Source organism: Gopherus flavomarginatus, chromosome 2, assembly GCF_025201925.1.
Source record: "Gopherus flavomarginatus isolate rGopFla2 chromosome 2, rGopFla2.mat.asm, whole genome shotgun sequence".
Taxonomy (NCBI): Eukaryota; Metazoa; Chordata; order Testudines; family Testudinidae; genus Gopherus; species Gopherus flavomarginatus.
In genome coordinates, this window is record NC_066618.1 from 73242400 (window position 1) to 73256507 (window position 14108).

At 43.8% G+C, this 14108-nt stretch overlaps 2 protein-coding genes across 12 annotated transcripts in view; one reads left to right on the plus strand and one right to left on the minus strand.

Annotated features, from left to right (window-relative positions):
- Positions 1 to 14108, minus strand: part of THRB (thyroid hormone receptor beta) — a 285137-nt gene that overhangs the window by 240213 nt on the left and 30816 nt on the right. For 3 of the 10 annotated variants that reach the window (XM_050938482.1, XM_050938476.1, XM_050938477.1), the window contains exon 1: positions 9956 to 10173. The exons of 2 other annotated variants lie outside the window; for them this stretch is intronic. Coding sequence is in view for 1 of the 8 variants with exons in the window: in XM_050938473.1 (XP_050794430.1) it covers positions 10882 to 10884 (3 nt within the window). In the remaining 7 variants the exon portion in view is untranslated. Of the gene's footprint in view, positions 1 to 9955; positions 10174 to 10395; positions 10470 to 10881; positions 10923 to 14108 lie in introns of those variants that run through there. 5 more of the 10 variants (XM_050938474.1, XM_050938478.1, XM_050938475.1 and 2 more) reach the window with 4 other exon arrangements.
- The window catches only part of RARB (retinoic acid receptor beta), a 674993-nt gene continuing 671844 nt past the window's right edge, over positions 10960 to 14108 (plus strand). For both annotated transcript variants that reach the window (XM_050938490.1, XM_050938491.1), the window contains exon 1: positions 10960 to 11019. The gene's annotated coding sequence lies outside the window, so the exon portion shown is untranslated. The remainder of the gene's footprint in view (positions 11020 to 14108) is intronic.

Below are 14108 nucleotides of genomic sequence, written 5' to 3' on the forward strand. Positions count from 1 at the left end.
ATCCCAGGTAATGAGTGAGTTTGAGTCCTTCCTGGAAGGATGTACCCAACGAGTAGTGACAGGGAAAACTGCACCTCTACCCCTTACCTTTGGAGTTCCACATGGATCAATTCTCTCTGTTCCTTTTTAATATCTACATGCAACCACTAGGTGAATTGGTCAGACAACATGAACTCAAGCACCAGCAGCATGTAGATGGTACAGTACTCTATATTCTTTACCACATACAACCACGCAAATGGTCCAGTGTTTGGATGACATCAGTTCATGGATGAGGAACAGCTGGCGGAAGCTGAACCTAAACAAGACAGATGATGCTGGTAGGTTTAGGAAAGTGCTTTGAAGAGCTTGCAGCCACAGTACAGTCTTCATTGGTTGAAGAGAGACAACCACAATTGGTCAATTCCATCCATAGTCTAGGAGTACTCTTGGATTCCTTGCTGATGCTAAGCTCCCACATAGGGCTACTCACAAATGCTGCTTTCTACCATATCCATCCCATTCTGGTAAATGAAGACTTGGCCTCAGTTATCATGCTTTTGTCACCTCTCAGCTGGATTACAGCAATGCAATATACCTGGGCCTGACACATTCAGCTCCAAATAGTACAGAACTCTGAAGCAAGTCTTCTCAGCAACAGAGGCTTGTAAGGGGTCCCCTGTCAGGCGAGGGGTCGCTCTTCGCCCTCCGGGGCGCCTGGGAACCAGGCCGCCTCACTACACAGCGAGCAGTTCGGTCTATAAATCTATAAAGCCCAAGCCCTGGCTCAGGGCGGGGCAACAAACACAAATACAGGGGTCAGACCCTCAGGCAGGGGCTGAGCAAGCGTTCAAGTCTGTAAGAAAGGCCCCCTCAGGCCAGGGAGAGGGGGAGTCTGCCACCCCTGGAAGGGTGGCGGGGGGGACACAGGCCCTCCCACTCCACTGCGTTCCAGCCCGGGGCCCTAACAGCGGCAGGCAGCCTGCTGCTGTGTCAGTGGGGATCCTGGCCACAACACACTGACATTGGCTCTGGTAGTGGCGCAGCCAGACTGGGATCGGCTATCCCTGGCCCACTTCCATTCTCCCCCTCATCGGGTACCTGATTCGTTGTGGTGCCAACCGGGGGGGGGGTCAACCACCATCGGCTCCGCAAGGCGAGTGTCTCCAGGCGGACTCGGCGGGTCCTCAGAATAGGTGGCCACCGGCAGGCTCGGCCAGTCCTCCTCCGGGTAGCGGGAGCGGGGCAGGCTCGGCCAGTCCTCCTCCGGGTAGCGGGAGCGGGGCAGGCTCGGCCAATCCTCCTCCGGGTAACGAGCAAGGGGGAGGCTGGGTCGGCCGCGGCCTTCTGCTGCCTCCCCAGCGGGAGCTCGGTCGTGGGCGTCCAGCCTTTCTGACAGCTGGTCCCTCACTGAGCTCAGAAGGCCCGCCTTTGTACTTCCGGGTCGGCGCTTGACCTCTTGTGGGGCGGGCTCAGGGCCCCGTAGCTCTGCCCAGTCCGGCTTCCGGCTGGGCTCTTCGCCCTCCGGGGCGCCTGGGAACCAGGCCACCTCACTACAAGGCTCCCATGAACACATCAAACCTATCTTCTGCTCTCTATGCTGGCTTCCCATAGAATTTTGAATCAAGTTCAAGATTTCAGTCCTTTTCTTCAAAGCACTCCATGGCCAGAGCACAGGATTGCTAAAAGATCATCTAAAGCTTTGGCACAAAGACTACAGTCAACAACTACACTCCTCTGGCACAATGGAATTCACTACAAGTAGTGGCAGTCCACTCTGAAATGAACTCCCCCAGGAATAAAAGGACCACAACAAACTTCATCACTTTCCGCTCCAAGTGCAAAGCACATTTCTTTGACCTTGTCTTCTCTATCATAAGCATATAAAAATAGGCATATTAATATTTAAATAAAACACACATACTACCAATCTAAGATAGCCTGTTGCACATGCTTCTCCCTACGAGGAAAGGTTGAGAGAACAAACAGCAATGACAGATGCTTAGTCATGCTGCTTAACACACTTCCGAAAGGTAGTCCGATACTATCATGGTGAGTACAGCATTAAGAACCTATATAGAATACAATAAAATTTTATTTAAGTAGCAGCTTTCATATAAACTGCATCCCCAAAACTGTAGTGTCAACATTTAAAAAATTAAGGCAGAGGGAACGTGAAATGATCGGTCAGGGAAGGAAGATGTTTTTTCAGATGAAACTTGAAACACATGGTAAATCAAGGAAGCAGAGGGCTGCACAAAAACTATCCCCAATGGTAAGAGCTGCAGGGGAGAAGGCTCTCGAAGTAAGAGTGGTGACATCATGTGAAGGGCCAGAGGGGAAGTGAACACTAGATAAGCAGAGATCTGTGAAGTAAGCTGGAACAAATCTACGGATTTTGAACCAGATCCTAAAATGAAAGAAGATTTGGAAGAATTATTTTAAGATGGACATGATAATGTCACACTTCTTTGTAGGGCTAAGAAGGTAAACAGCCTTCTGCACAGTCTGAAGTCTGGACAACTGGCTTGAATAAACTAGAGGGAAAGGAGTTAGAATAGTCTAGGCAAGAAGAGATACTGTAAATTCATTGGATATCAGCAGAGTTGGGGTAAAATCAGTAACATACTAAGGCGAACAAGATGCAGGCATAGCAAAAGTGGAGATACAGAGATTTGTAGATATAGAAGATGTGGGAGGAAAAACAAAGAGTATTCTACAGCTGTAAAGAGGGGAGACAAATATAAGGCTTAACAATGGTATTGATCCACTACTAGATGGAAATGGTAGAATTATCAATGATGATGCAGAAAAGGCAGAAGTGTTCAATTAATATTTCTGTTCTGTTCTGTACTTCGGGAAATAAAAACAGATGGTGATAACACTCTTTCCATTCAACCAGGATCTCTGGATGATATTAAAGATATCTACCTTTGCAGCTTCCGTTTAAGTCAACAGGTCCAGATAATTTGCACCCAAGAGTTTTAAAAGAGAAGGCTGAGGTGCTCACTGGACTGTTAATGTTGATTTTCAATAAGTCTTGGAGCACAGGGGAAGTTCCAGAAGACTGAATGAAAGCTAATGTACCAGTTTTTGAAAAGGGTAAACAGAATGACTCAGGTAATTACAAGCTTCTCAGTCTGACATCCGTTCCAGGTGAGATAAGGAGGGTAATTTAATTAATGCAAATAGACATGGGTTTATAGAAAATATATCCTGTCAGACTAAGGTGATATCTTCTTTTAAAAATGTGATTACAAGTTTGGTTGAAAAAGGTAATAGTGCTGATGTAATATATTTCTGTAAAGGCATTTGCCTTGGTACCACATAACATTTTGATTAAAAAGCTAGAATGATATGAAATAAATATGGAGTACATTAAATAGATTAAAAACTAATTAATTGATTGATGGGTATCAAAATATAATTGTAAATGGAGAATCATCACTGAGTGACTGTGTTTGCAGTTGGGTCCTGCAGGGACCAGTTCTTGGCCTTATGCTATTTTTATCAATGACTTGGAAGAAAACATAAAATCATCACTTATAAAGTTTGCAGATGACACAAAAATTGGAGGAGTGGTAAATAATGAAGGGGACAAGTCACTGATTCAAAGCAAACAATGTGCATTTTAATATGACTAAGTGTAACTGTATACATCTAAGCAATACTTCCAAGATGGGGGCCTCCATCCCAGGAAATAGTGACTTTGGGGGAAAAAAAAAAAAAAAGATTGGGACTGTGTGGTGGATAATCAGCTGAACATGAGCTCCCAATGTGACACTGTGCCAAAAGAGCTAATGCAATCCTGGGATGCATGCACAGGAGACTATCAAGTAAGAGTAGAGAGGTTATTTCACCTCTATATTTGGCACTAGTATGACAGCTGCTGGAATACTGTGTCCAGTTCTGGTGTCCATAGTTCAAGAGGAATGTTGATAAATTGGAGAGGGACGAGAGAAGATACACAGGAATGATTAAAAGGATTAGAAAACATGCCTTATAACAAAAGACAAAAAAAAAGTCTATTTTTCCTAACAAAGGAAAGATTAAGGGGTGACTTTATTACAGTCTATAAGTATCTACATACGGCTCTTCAATCTAGCAGAGAAAAGTATAGTACAGTCCCGTGGCTAGAAGTTGAAGCTAGACAAATTCAGACTGGAAATAAAGGCATACATTTTTAAAGTGAGAGTAATTAATGATAGGAACAATTTGACAAGGGTCATGACGGATTCTCCATCACTGACAATTTTTAAAATAAGAAGAAGGGGGGAGGAAGAGAGATGCTCTAGGAATTATTTGGGGGAAGTTCTGTGGCCCACATTATACTAGATTATCACAGTAGTTCCTTCTGGCCTTGGAATCTATGAAGTGTCAAGAAGGAAGATGGGGGGAGTTTGGAATTGTGTTGCAAGATGCTGCTCTTGCCTAGATAAACACTTGTGCCCTGTGAAAATCTTTTTTAAAATTCTTAACTAAGTACACACAATTATCTAAAAATTGCACTTGCTTTATAGTTCATCAGGGTGATCCAGTTCTAAATCAAAGCTAGAAGCTAGTTCACCAATATTTTCCTCTTTCCTCAATTACTCCTTTTTGAGTAGTACCAAGTTCATGCTGAAGCATATTACAGGGTCAAATGGAGTTATTGTTATACGTGACCAAGTGCTCTATAATGAAATCTGTGTATCACAGTTCATTTATAACACTATTCTTTTCTACAAAGAAATCTGGGCTGCACTGAAAGGTCACTTATATTAAGTCAGTAAGGGGACAGATTGTTTAAAAAACAACAAAAAAAACTATCAGAATCAATTATCTTTAATCCATGATTTTTAACAAATGTATTTCATTCATGCAACTTGATTCTATAAAGACTATTACTCTTTATTCATGAAACAAATGGAAGTTTTGCATTTTGACTAGACATTCACATCCTTCTTTCTACTTAAGACAATTACTTTACTCCTCTCAATGGAAAACAAAACCCTACTGTATTGGTTTAGATTCACCTGAAGACACAGGACAACTTTATGATCCAGAAACATCACACTGCTTTTATCCATACACCCTACTTCTATAATAATAGCGATTTTATTTTGTGTGTGAAATTGATTAAGGCTCTGCACTGTAGCTAACTATACATTCAGAGTTACTTCAGGTTATACATTATGTCTTGCCTGCAATTTCACACACACCATTGGGTTATAGGAAGCTAGTTTATCCCATAATTGTAGAACAGTCTTAGAATCATAGAATATTATGGTTGGAAGGGACCTCAGGAGGTCATCTAGTTCAACCCTCTGCTCAAAGCAGGACCAATCCCCAACTAAATCACCCCAGGCAAGGCTTTGTCAAGCCTGACCATAAAAACCTCTAAGGAAGGAGATTCCACCACCTCCTAGGTAATCCATTCCAGTGGTTAATAGTTGTAGCTATGCTTTTATTTATTTTTCCATTTTAAAAAAATGGACTATGTTACTTTTGCATACAACTAATTATTAGCTCTACATGCAGTAGAACTAATGCCATTGACAACTCTCAAAACTGCCAGCATAACTGTCTCCAGAACAGAATTTTCAGATCATTTGCTTTTAGACGAGAAGGCAGAAATAAAAAGCTAAAGTCAATGCTGATGTAAATGGGCACAACTCCACTGAAATCAGTAGTGTCACACATACTTACTTCCTGCAGGGCTCAGCTGGCCCAAAGTTTCTATTGTGCGACTTCATTTTGCTAACATAGACATTTAAAAAATGGTTCAATATAACTGCCCAGAATACAGTAATATTGACTTCCGTGCAAATTTCTGAGGATTGCGGTTGATCTCTCTCACACATACACTCACAGAAGACATCTTGCTATTTACTAATCATATACTCATCTTGAACACAAAACACTACATTAAAAAATATTTAGGTTGCAAAGTCAAGCAGTCGAAAGTTAGGAAAAGTCAGATTTACTCTTCAAGATTTTAACTCTTTATACCTTAACGAAAACTCAGTGGAAATTCATTTGACAAAGAAAAGGCACTTCTGTATCCAGAGAGTCCCTCTGCCAAATATCAAGAATTATGGCAAACAATGGAGGGATGAGACCTCATCAAAAGAAAAGATCACAAGAATCCTTTATAATAGAAAGTTAGGCAACCTAAGTACAGGAGTTCCTACTAGCTTCCTTCATAGTTCAGTACAGCAGTATTTAAATATGTACATCTGTGTTGGTGACAATGGCCCAGATTCTCAAAGGTATTTGGGCACCTCCCATTGAAGTCAATGGGAGTTAAGTGCTCAAATGTGGTTGAGGATCTGGCCCAAAATATGTTGTCATTCTAATGATGAAAATTTCCCTTAGCCTATTTACTGCTGTTGGCTGTAAAAAAACAAAACAAAACAATTGTAAATTGTGTTTCTATTACTTAGCATTCTTGAGAATTTGGATCCAAGATGTTACAGCTCACTGACCATTTCTGAGGATCCAGCTAAGCTAATTTGTAATATTTGATTCTAAATGGTAGGGTGACCACACAAGATTTCCTCATAATCTACAGCTAGCCACTAAAGTAAAATTAGATATGTCTTATAATTAGAATGCTCAGAATCAGTCACTTATAATTTAAAAAAGCACCCATCATCTTTTCTTACAATAGCAATTGGACAAGATTCAGTGCGTCAGATGCTTCTTGGTGGTATAACAAAAAATTGGAAGGAACAACAAGAGGACTAACTCTTTCCCCCAATCTTTCCACCTAATTTTTATTCCCTAATCCTAAAGGATTTTAACATAAAGAAGTCCTGATGAGCAATGGAAACACACACGAAAGAGACAGTTTATGTAAACCTCAGTAATTATTATTCAAAATGTCCCTTTGGGCAACATGCAACTAGTAGAACAACAGTCTTGAAAACATACCAAATATTCTTATATTGAGTTACATGTTCTGCTGCTTTAATGCATAACAAAGGCTTTTGTAATAAGCGTATTATTTGTGTATGACATAATGACATGACATACTCAGCACCGTAGAATGCACAGAAGTAAGAGTCTGTCTGAAAAAGGATACAAACTAAGGTGTTAAGTCAGTAAACAGATATGATGACTATATTTCTAACCATACAGAGTTCTATTGACGTGGGCCTAAATGTTTACGCTAGCACATCTGTTTGTAGGATTGGAACCCAAATGGAAGAGACTTGGGTATGTAGTCAGTTGCAAAACTAGGAAAGGAGGCAGAAGGAAAAAAATTATAGAAATATATAAATATATTTTGGTGGGTCCTTAAACACCTGGTCTGATGGCAGAGCATACAACTGATTGAGGTTTTCCAAATTTAGGACCTAACTGTATCATCTAGATTTGAAAGTAGAAAGGGCACTCCACACACAGATTGCCCCATGCTATGCAGAATGATAGGTGGGGGTGCTCAGCTGCCTCTCCAGCAACATTTCCTGTCTTCCTCCAGATCATACGAGGAGTTCCAGGGGGCCTGGGATACAGGCAGGAAGAGGGTCTGTCATAAACAGATAGTTAAGAGTTAATGTCTCTTTTACCTGTAAAGGGTTAACAAACAGGGAACCAAACACCTGACCAGGGGACCAATCAGGAGACAAGATACTTTCAAATCTCGGTGGAGGGAAGCCTTTGTTTGTGTTTTTTGGGTTTTGTTTTGTTCTCTCTGGGCTCTGAGAGTGACCACACGTACCTACAGGCTCTCTAATCTTCTATTCCAATTTTGTAAGTACAAAGGTAGAAAGGCGGTATAGTCTTTTTATTTGTTTTTCCTTTATTTGCAAATGTGTATTTGGCTGGAAGTATTTTAAATTGTATTTCTGCTGGAGGAGGCTTTTTCTCCAGTTTCTAGAAGCTGACAGACCCTGTAATATTCCATCTTGAATTTACAGTGATTTTCTTTATTCTTTTTTCTTTTATTAAAAGTTCTGCTTTTAAGACCTGTCTGATTTTTCCCCTTGTTGAGGCTCAAGGGAACTGAGTCTGTACTTAACAGGGAAGGAGAAGGGAGGGGGAGAAAAAGGGGGGGGGGAAACCCACCTGATTTCTCTGTGTTGTGATTCAAGGAGTTTGAATCATGGTGATCTCCTAGTGTACCCAGGACAGGAAAGATCTGGGAGGAAGAAAGGAGAAGGGGGAATCCCTTTGTTTAGATTCACAGAGCTTGAATCTGTATCTCTCTCCAGGAGCCCAGGGAGGGAACACCTGGAGGGGAGGAAGGAGGGGGAAGGGAAATGGTTTATTCCCCTTTGTTGTGAGACTCAAGGAATTTGGGTCTTAGGGGTCCCCAGGGAAGGTTTTGGGGGAGACCAGAGTTTATCAGGCACTCTTAAGTCCTGACTGGTGGCAGCACTACAGGATCTAAGCTGGTAATTAAGCTTAGGGGAATTCATGCGAGTACCCATATTTTGGACGCTAAGGTTCAGAACTGGGAATTATACTATGACAGGGTCAAGCCAAGGGAGACAATGTATCTACACCTTAACCCTCTGCCAACCCACTGCAGATCAGGATGAAAAAAAAACAATATTCCCATCTATTTCCATGCTCGCTCCTTCCCTCACAGTGGAGATCCTACTTAAAGGACCACACTGCTTGGGTGGGAATTAGATCTCTCACAGACCTAGATGCAGCACTGAGGTATATGATCTCCACAAAGATGTCATTAGCCTTTCATAGATCCTTTTCAAAGCCTCAGCCTATTTATTCAATCCTGTATCTTGCTTTTATATCCATTCTGCTTTTCGGTTCATACCCCTCTGTTTTTATAGTAACAAAGAAACACCAAATGCAGAAAATGAAACCCTGAAGTGGGGCTGACCTGCAGAAATCCCCGCCTTTCGAAGGGCCACCCTGACTAGCCACACCCTGCCATTAACAAGCAAGATTCTGGCTCCAGGGCCTCCTGCTACACACCAGAGAGCTTTGTTGGGGTTTTATCCCCTTATTTCCTTCCAAACAAAACAGAACAGAACTCAAATCCTGTTGTAGACGACACAAAGTATAACAAACTTTTGAGATTTTTTTTAAACTTCATTGATTTTTCTTCTCCCTCCTTTTCTCCCAAGCTGGAGAATAACTAAAAAGTTTTTACATGTAGCTGAGGGAATACTCCTGTTCTTCATCAACAATTTATGCTGATATACACAGAGAGAGAGACAGAGAGAGAGAGAGAGAGAGAGAGTATGGGTAGAAGTCCCCAACACACTTTGGTTAGCATGAATTGCCAACTGTCGCAATAATTTATACTCAAAATGTAGATGCTGCAATTAAATGAGCTTCTCCCACTTACAGTAATGCACCGCCTGGTCCCTGCCCGATCCCTTAATACGTTTCATATGAGTGGCTACAAACATCTTTAGAATACCCTGTCACATAACTTACTCATCATGGAAACTTCCACTCTGTACCAGCATCGCACCGGTAATGATGCCAAAGATATTTTACAATAAATTTTGTCAACAACTCGGCACAGGCTGTGCGGAGCCATCAGCTTCTTTAAATATTAAAAACAAAACTACCATATACCATGATGACATAATCCCAAGGCTGGAGGGGGGGAGGAAATCACCATTAACTGTATAAGAGGCGCACTCACGCGGCTGTTGCTTTTCCCACGGATCAAGGCTAAACACAGTAGCTACGAGGTAATGAAAACTATCCTTATTACACCGTCCCTCCATAACAAGAAATTATTACTTGAAAAATATGATCTTAAAATCCCATGCAGGGAATCCCCCCCCCCTTGAAATCTAACTGCAATACTTGGGAGCCTGTTGTAATTTAATAAGACAATTGACTCAGGTTCTAAAAATATCCTTAATACAACCATTTAGCGTCGGTAACATCTGTCTACAGCTGTGCCCTTGGCCAAGCACCGACGTAAAGTCTTGTCCATGTCCCCAGTTAATATATATTTGTATTTTCCCCCACGCAAGATCGAGAGAGCTAGGAAATCACTTACCCAGAGATCAGGGTTTCCTTCTCAGCTATTTCACTCCTTAGCTTATAAAATGTGTCATGTTTTAAGGCGCACTCTCCCCCCTTCCCCCACAAAACACACACACAGACTCCTTCCCCGCCTGGTGCCCAACTCCTGAGTCAGTGTCACTCCTCGAGCCGGTCGCTGTCTCTGGATGTGACCTGGATTCCCCCCGCGCCCCCACCGGGAGCCGGAGACACGGCAGCTGCAGCGTGAAAAGGAAAGGAAAGGCGAGGCCAGGCCACTGGCGGCTCAGCTGAGCCTGCCCCAGCAGCCCCGTCACCCCGCACGGCGGCACGAGAGTAGGGAGGAGCGGCGGTGTAAAGGGGCCGCCAAGCGCGACCCCGGGAGGCTGCTGCTGCTGGGGTCCCTCCGACACCCCGAGGACTGACGGACAGAGCGGACCCGCTCCCTTTTCTGACCTGCCGCAGGGGGCTGCGCGTCCCAGCGCCCAGCCTCTAGTTCTCGCCGCGAAGCAACACAGCCCAAAACAAAGCGACACTGGATTATGCAACGCGCAGCCCCGCGCATGGCTCAGCTCTCTCTCCCGGCTGGAACCGTCCGTGTTTGCAACTCCCACCCAGCCGGCTCAGCCCAAGTGGGGAGCTGTACACAGAGTTGGCGGGCAGCCGGGGGAGAGACCAGATACTCCAGGGTCCCCCTGCAAAACGCCTGAGCCTCACCTACTTCCGAGCCCGCCTGACACCCCCAGCCATGGTCCAAGCCTCGCAAGGCACTTGTGGCTATGCTAGCTTAGCTCTGCTCTAACTCCCCCACAACACCTGGGCTGCTCTCCAGCGTCCCGGTTTCCAGAGGAAAGGAAAATAACAACGATCTTATCTCCACCAGGGAGCCCACCGCCTCCAGGGGGTTGTTGTAAGGGGCAGAAAAGCGTTTACAGCACTAACCATCGCTCTGCCTGCCTGTGCCCCTCTGGCTTTGGGCAAATCGCCTCCTCTCTCTACTACAGTCTGATCCTGATCCTGCTCCCCTTGAGAATCAGTGATGAGAAAACTACTACGGGGAAGGATGCGGCCCTAGTTACGGTATCTTAAGTATTAATAAGCCCCATTTCTAATTTCGCAGCTGTATGTATTAGAAGGATCGATTCTTGCACTGCCCTTTCACCGTGCTATGTAAGGGGTATTCACGTTTATTTAAAAAAACACCACCACCCTAATCAAATATTTTAAAATAAATTGCTATAATTGGTTTAAATTTTCATTTTTTAAGTACTGTGAGAATTTCACAGATAGATTCTCTCTGAGCTAAAATGTTGATTCTCATCAGAAATGTTAACTAATTTCAAAGAGAAAAGCTTTGCAAGAAATATTTCAATCTGAAATTAAATAAAATATAAACTAAGGAATGTAGCTGGGGTTTAAAGAACTATCAGGTCCGGAATTTAACTTTTTAACTGTTTCACAAATAAACAGAGATCAGGCTGGAAATGCTGATTAAGAGTTCTAGCCTGGTGATATGGGGCGAGTAAAAAGAAAGCTTACTGACGAAATCACAACTAAATAACTATGCATATATCTGCCAGCTACTCAGCAATCCTCTACACAAAACGGACAGAGTCTCACCGAAGGAGAATATAATTTCCTGAATATTCAGAGGCTACATACAGATAAAGGCAGCAAAGAGTCCTGTGGCACCTTATAGACTAACAGACGTTTTGGAGCATGAGCTTTCCTGGGTGAATACCCACTTCCTCAGATGCATTCACCCATGAAAGTTCATGCTCCAAAACGTCTGTTAGTCTATAAGGTGCCACAGGATTCTTTGCTGCTTTTACATACAGATAGACAGCAATAAAACTAATTGCAATTATTATCTGTAACTTTCCCCCCAAAACATAAGTCATGTATGGAACAGTAGCCATTAGCGCCCCTCATCCGGTTTTATTTTAGTGCAAATATACAGGCTAAGGGCTGTCTATTTTACATACTGCTGGACTTTTCTGGATTATTATAGCAAATTTCCAACCTATGTTTCAGAAAGATCAAACATTTTCAGAGGTTCAGTCAACTGCTTAGCAGCTTTGGCATCTCGTGATACAGGTGGCCCAGCGTTAGTGCCACTGATCTTGGCTGGCAGGCAGAGCATCCTACCCGAGTCTGAACGTTGGGCCTTTGTTTCAAGCAGTCTGAAGTCGCTGCACATCAGAAAGGTGCACGATGAACGATATAGGGAAGTGGGGGTTGGGGATTCTGACTGCTGTACCAATGTCTCCCTGCTGGCCAGCTGATGATGATGTTTGAGTATGTGACTCTCCTCTCGGATGAGGAGATAGGCCCTCCAGCTAACTCCAGGAAGTTTATGCAGGAAAGGCAAGGTAGCGTCCACTCACGCAGTAGTACTGCAAGACCCCAAACCCTGCTAACTTCTTGTCATCTTCAATTGTGTGGCTCCTTTGGAGCAAGCCCTGCACTGGGGATCGGCACATTACCCATGAAAACAATCACAAACCTGTTAGTTCTGCATGCTTATATACAAACACTTCCAAGCAATGTTGCTTTCATCATGCTATTATAATTTTATTGAACCAAAAAGACAATGAATTTATGCTGACAAGTCCTTTGCCTCTAGTTGAGTTTGATAGATAATGATCAACAGGGCTATAAATAGAGCACTGAACTTCTTTGACCAGATGCTGAAAGATACCACGTTATTCTGACAGAACAGCTGGAAATGTTGTCTAAAGAAACTCTATTGCAGAATGTTTCAGCACACAGTTCCTCTGCCGAGTTTGTAATAAGGACACTGGGCTAATATGTTTTCTTGGTAACAACAAATAAGATTGCTTGAGGAGGCAGGACAGTGGCTTTCAGTTGTGCGCAGAAGGAACCGCTATAGAGAAAATGACAATACTGTACCAATATTGATTCCTTGTGTACTCAGGAATGAGGAGAGGAAGGTAAGAGTGAAAAGGGTCTTGCATCCTCTAAATAAAGACCAACTTCAGACAGTAAGATGGCATCTAAAGTAATAGGTATGAAAGAAATAGCTATTGTAAAAAGTAAGATTGGTTTGTTTTCCCTGAAGGAACTATAGGAATATTAAAGTTTATTTACAATTATAAATCATTTAATGCAAATCATTTAATCCAAATAAAAATTTACAGGCTCACAAATATCTCTCATTTTGCCAGGAATGAGTCATGTACAAATAAAATGAAATCAACCAAGAAAAGAACTCTCATACCATGTGTATGTGGGTGATGCTTTGAAAAACTCCTAATTTATTATTTAAATTCTACAGCAGCCAGCAAGATAGGTTTATGATGAATAGACTAGAATACATACTGATAATTGGACTGTAACCAATGTTCATTCTATCTATGAAATAGAACAACAACAGTTCCCTTACCGGGGTGGGCAAACTATGGCCTGCGGGCCGCATCTGGCCCGCCAGCTATTTTAATCCGGCCATCAAGCTCCTGCTGGGGAGTGGGGTCTAGGGCTTGCCCCACTCCAGCCAAGAAGCGTAATTTGGGGCTTGCCCCGCTCCAGCACTCCATCCAGGGAGCAGGGGCTGGGGCTGCAACATGTGGTTCCCGGAAGCAGTGGCATGTTCCCTTTCTGGTTCCTATGTGTTAGGGGCAGCCAGAGGCCTCTGCTCCGCACACTGCCACCACCTCAAGTGCTGCCCCACAGCTACCACTGGCTGGGAACCACAGCCAATGGGAGCTGCAGGGGCTGCATCTCTGGATGGGGCAGTGTGCAGCAGAGCTGCCTGGCAGTGCCTCCGTGTAGAAGCCAGAGAGGGGACATGTCACTGCTTCCAGGAGCTGCTTGAGGTAAGCACTGCCTAGAGCCTGCATCCCTGAGCTACCTCCCTGCGCCCCACCCCCCTGCCCCAGCCCTGATCCCCCTCCCACCCTCTGAATCCCTCAGTCCCAGCCCGGAGCACCCTCGTGCACCCCAAACCCTGCACCCCCAGCTGGAGCCCTCACCCCCTCCCATGTCCCAACCCCCTACCCCAGCCCTGATCCCCCTCCCGCCCTCTGAACCCCTTGGTCCCACCTCGGAGCACCTTCCTACTCACGAAACCTGTCATCCTCAGTCCCACCCCAGAGCCATACCCCCAGCTGGAGCACTCACCCTCCTGACCTGGAGCCCCCTCCTGCACC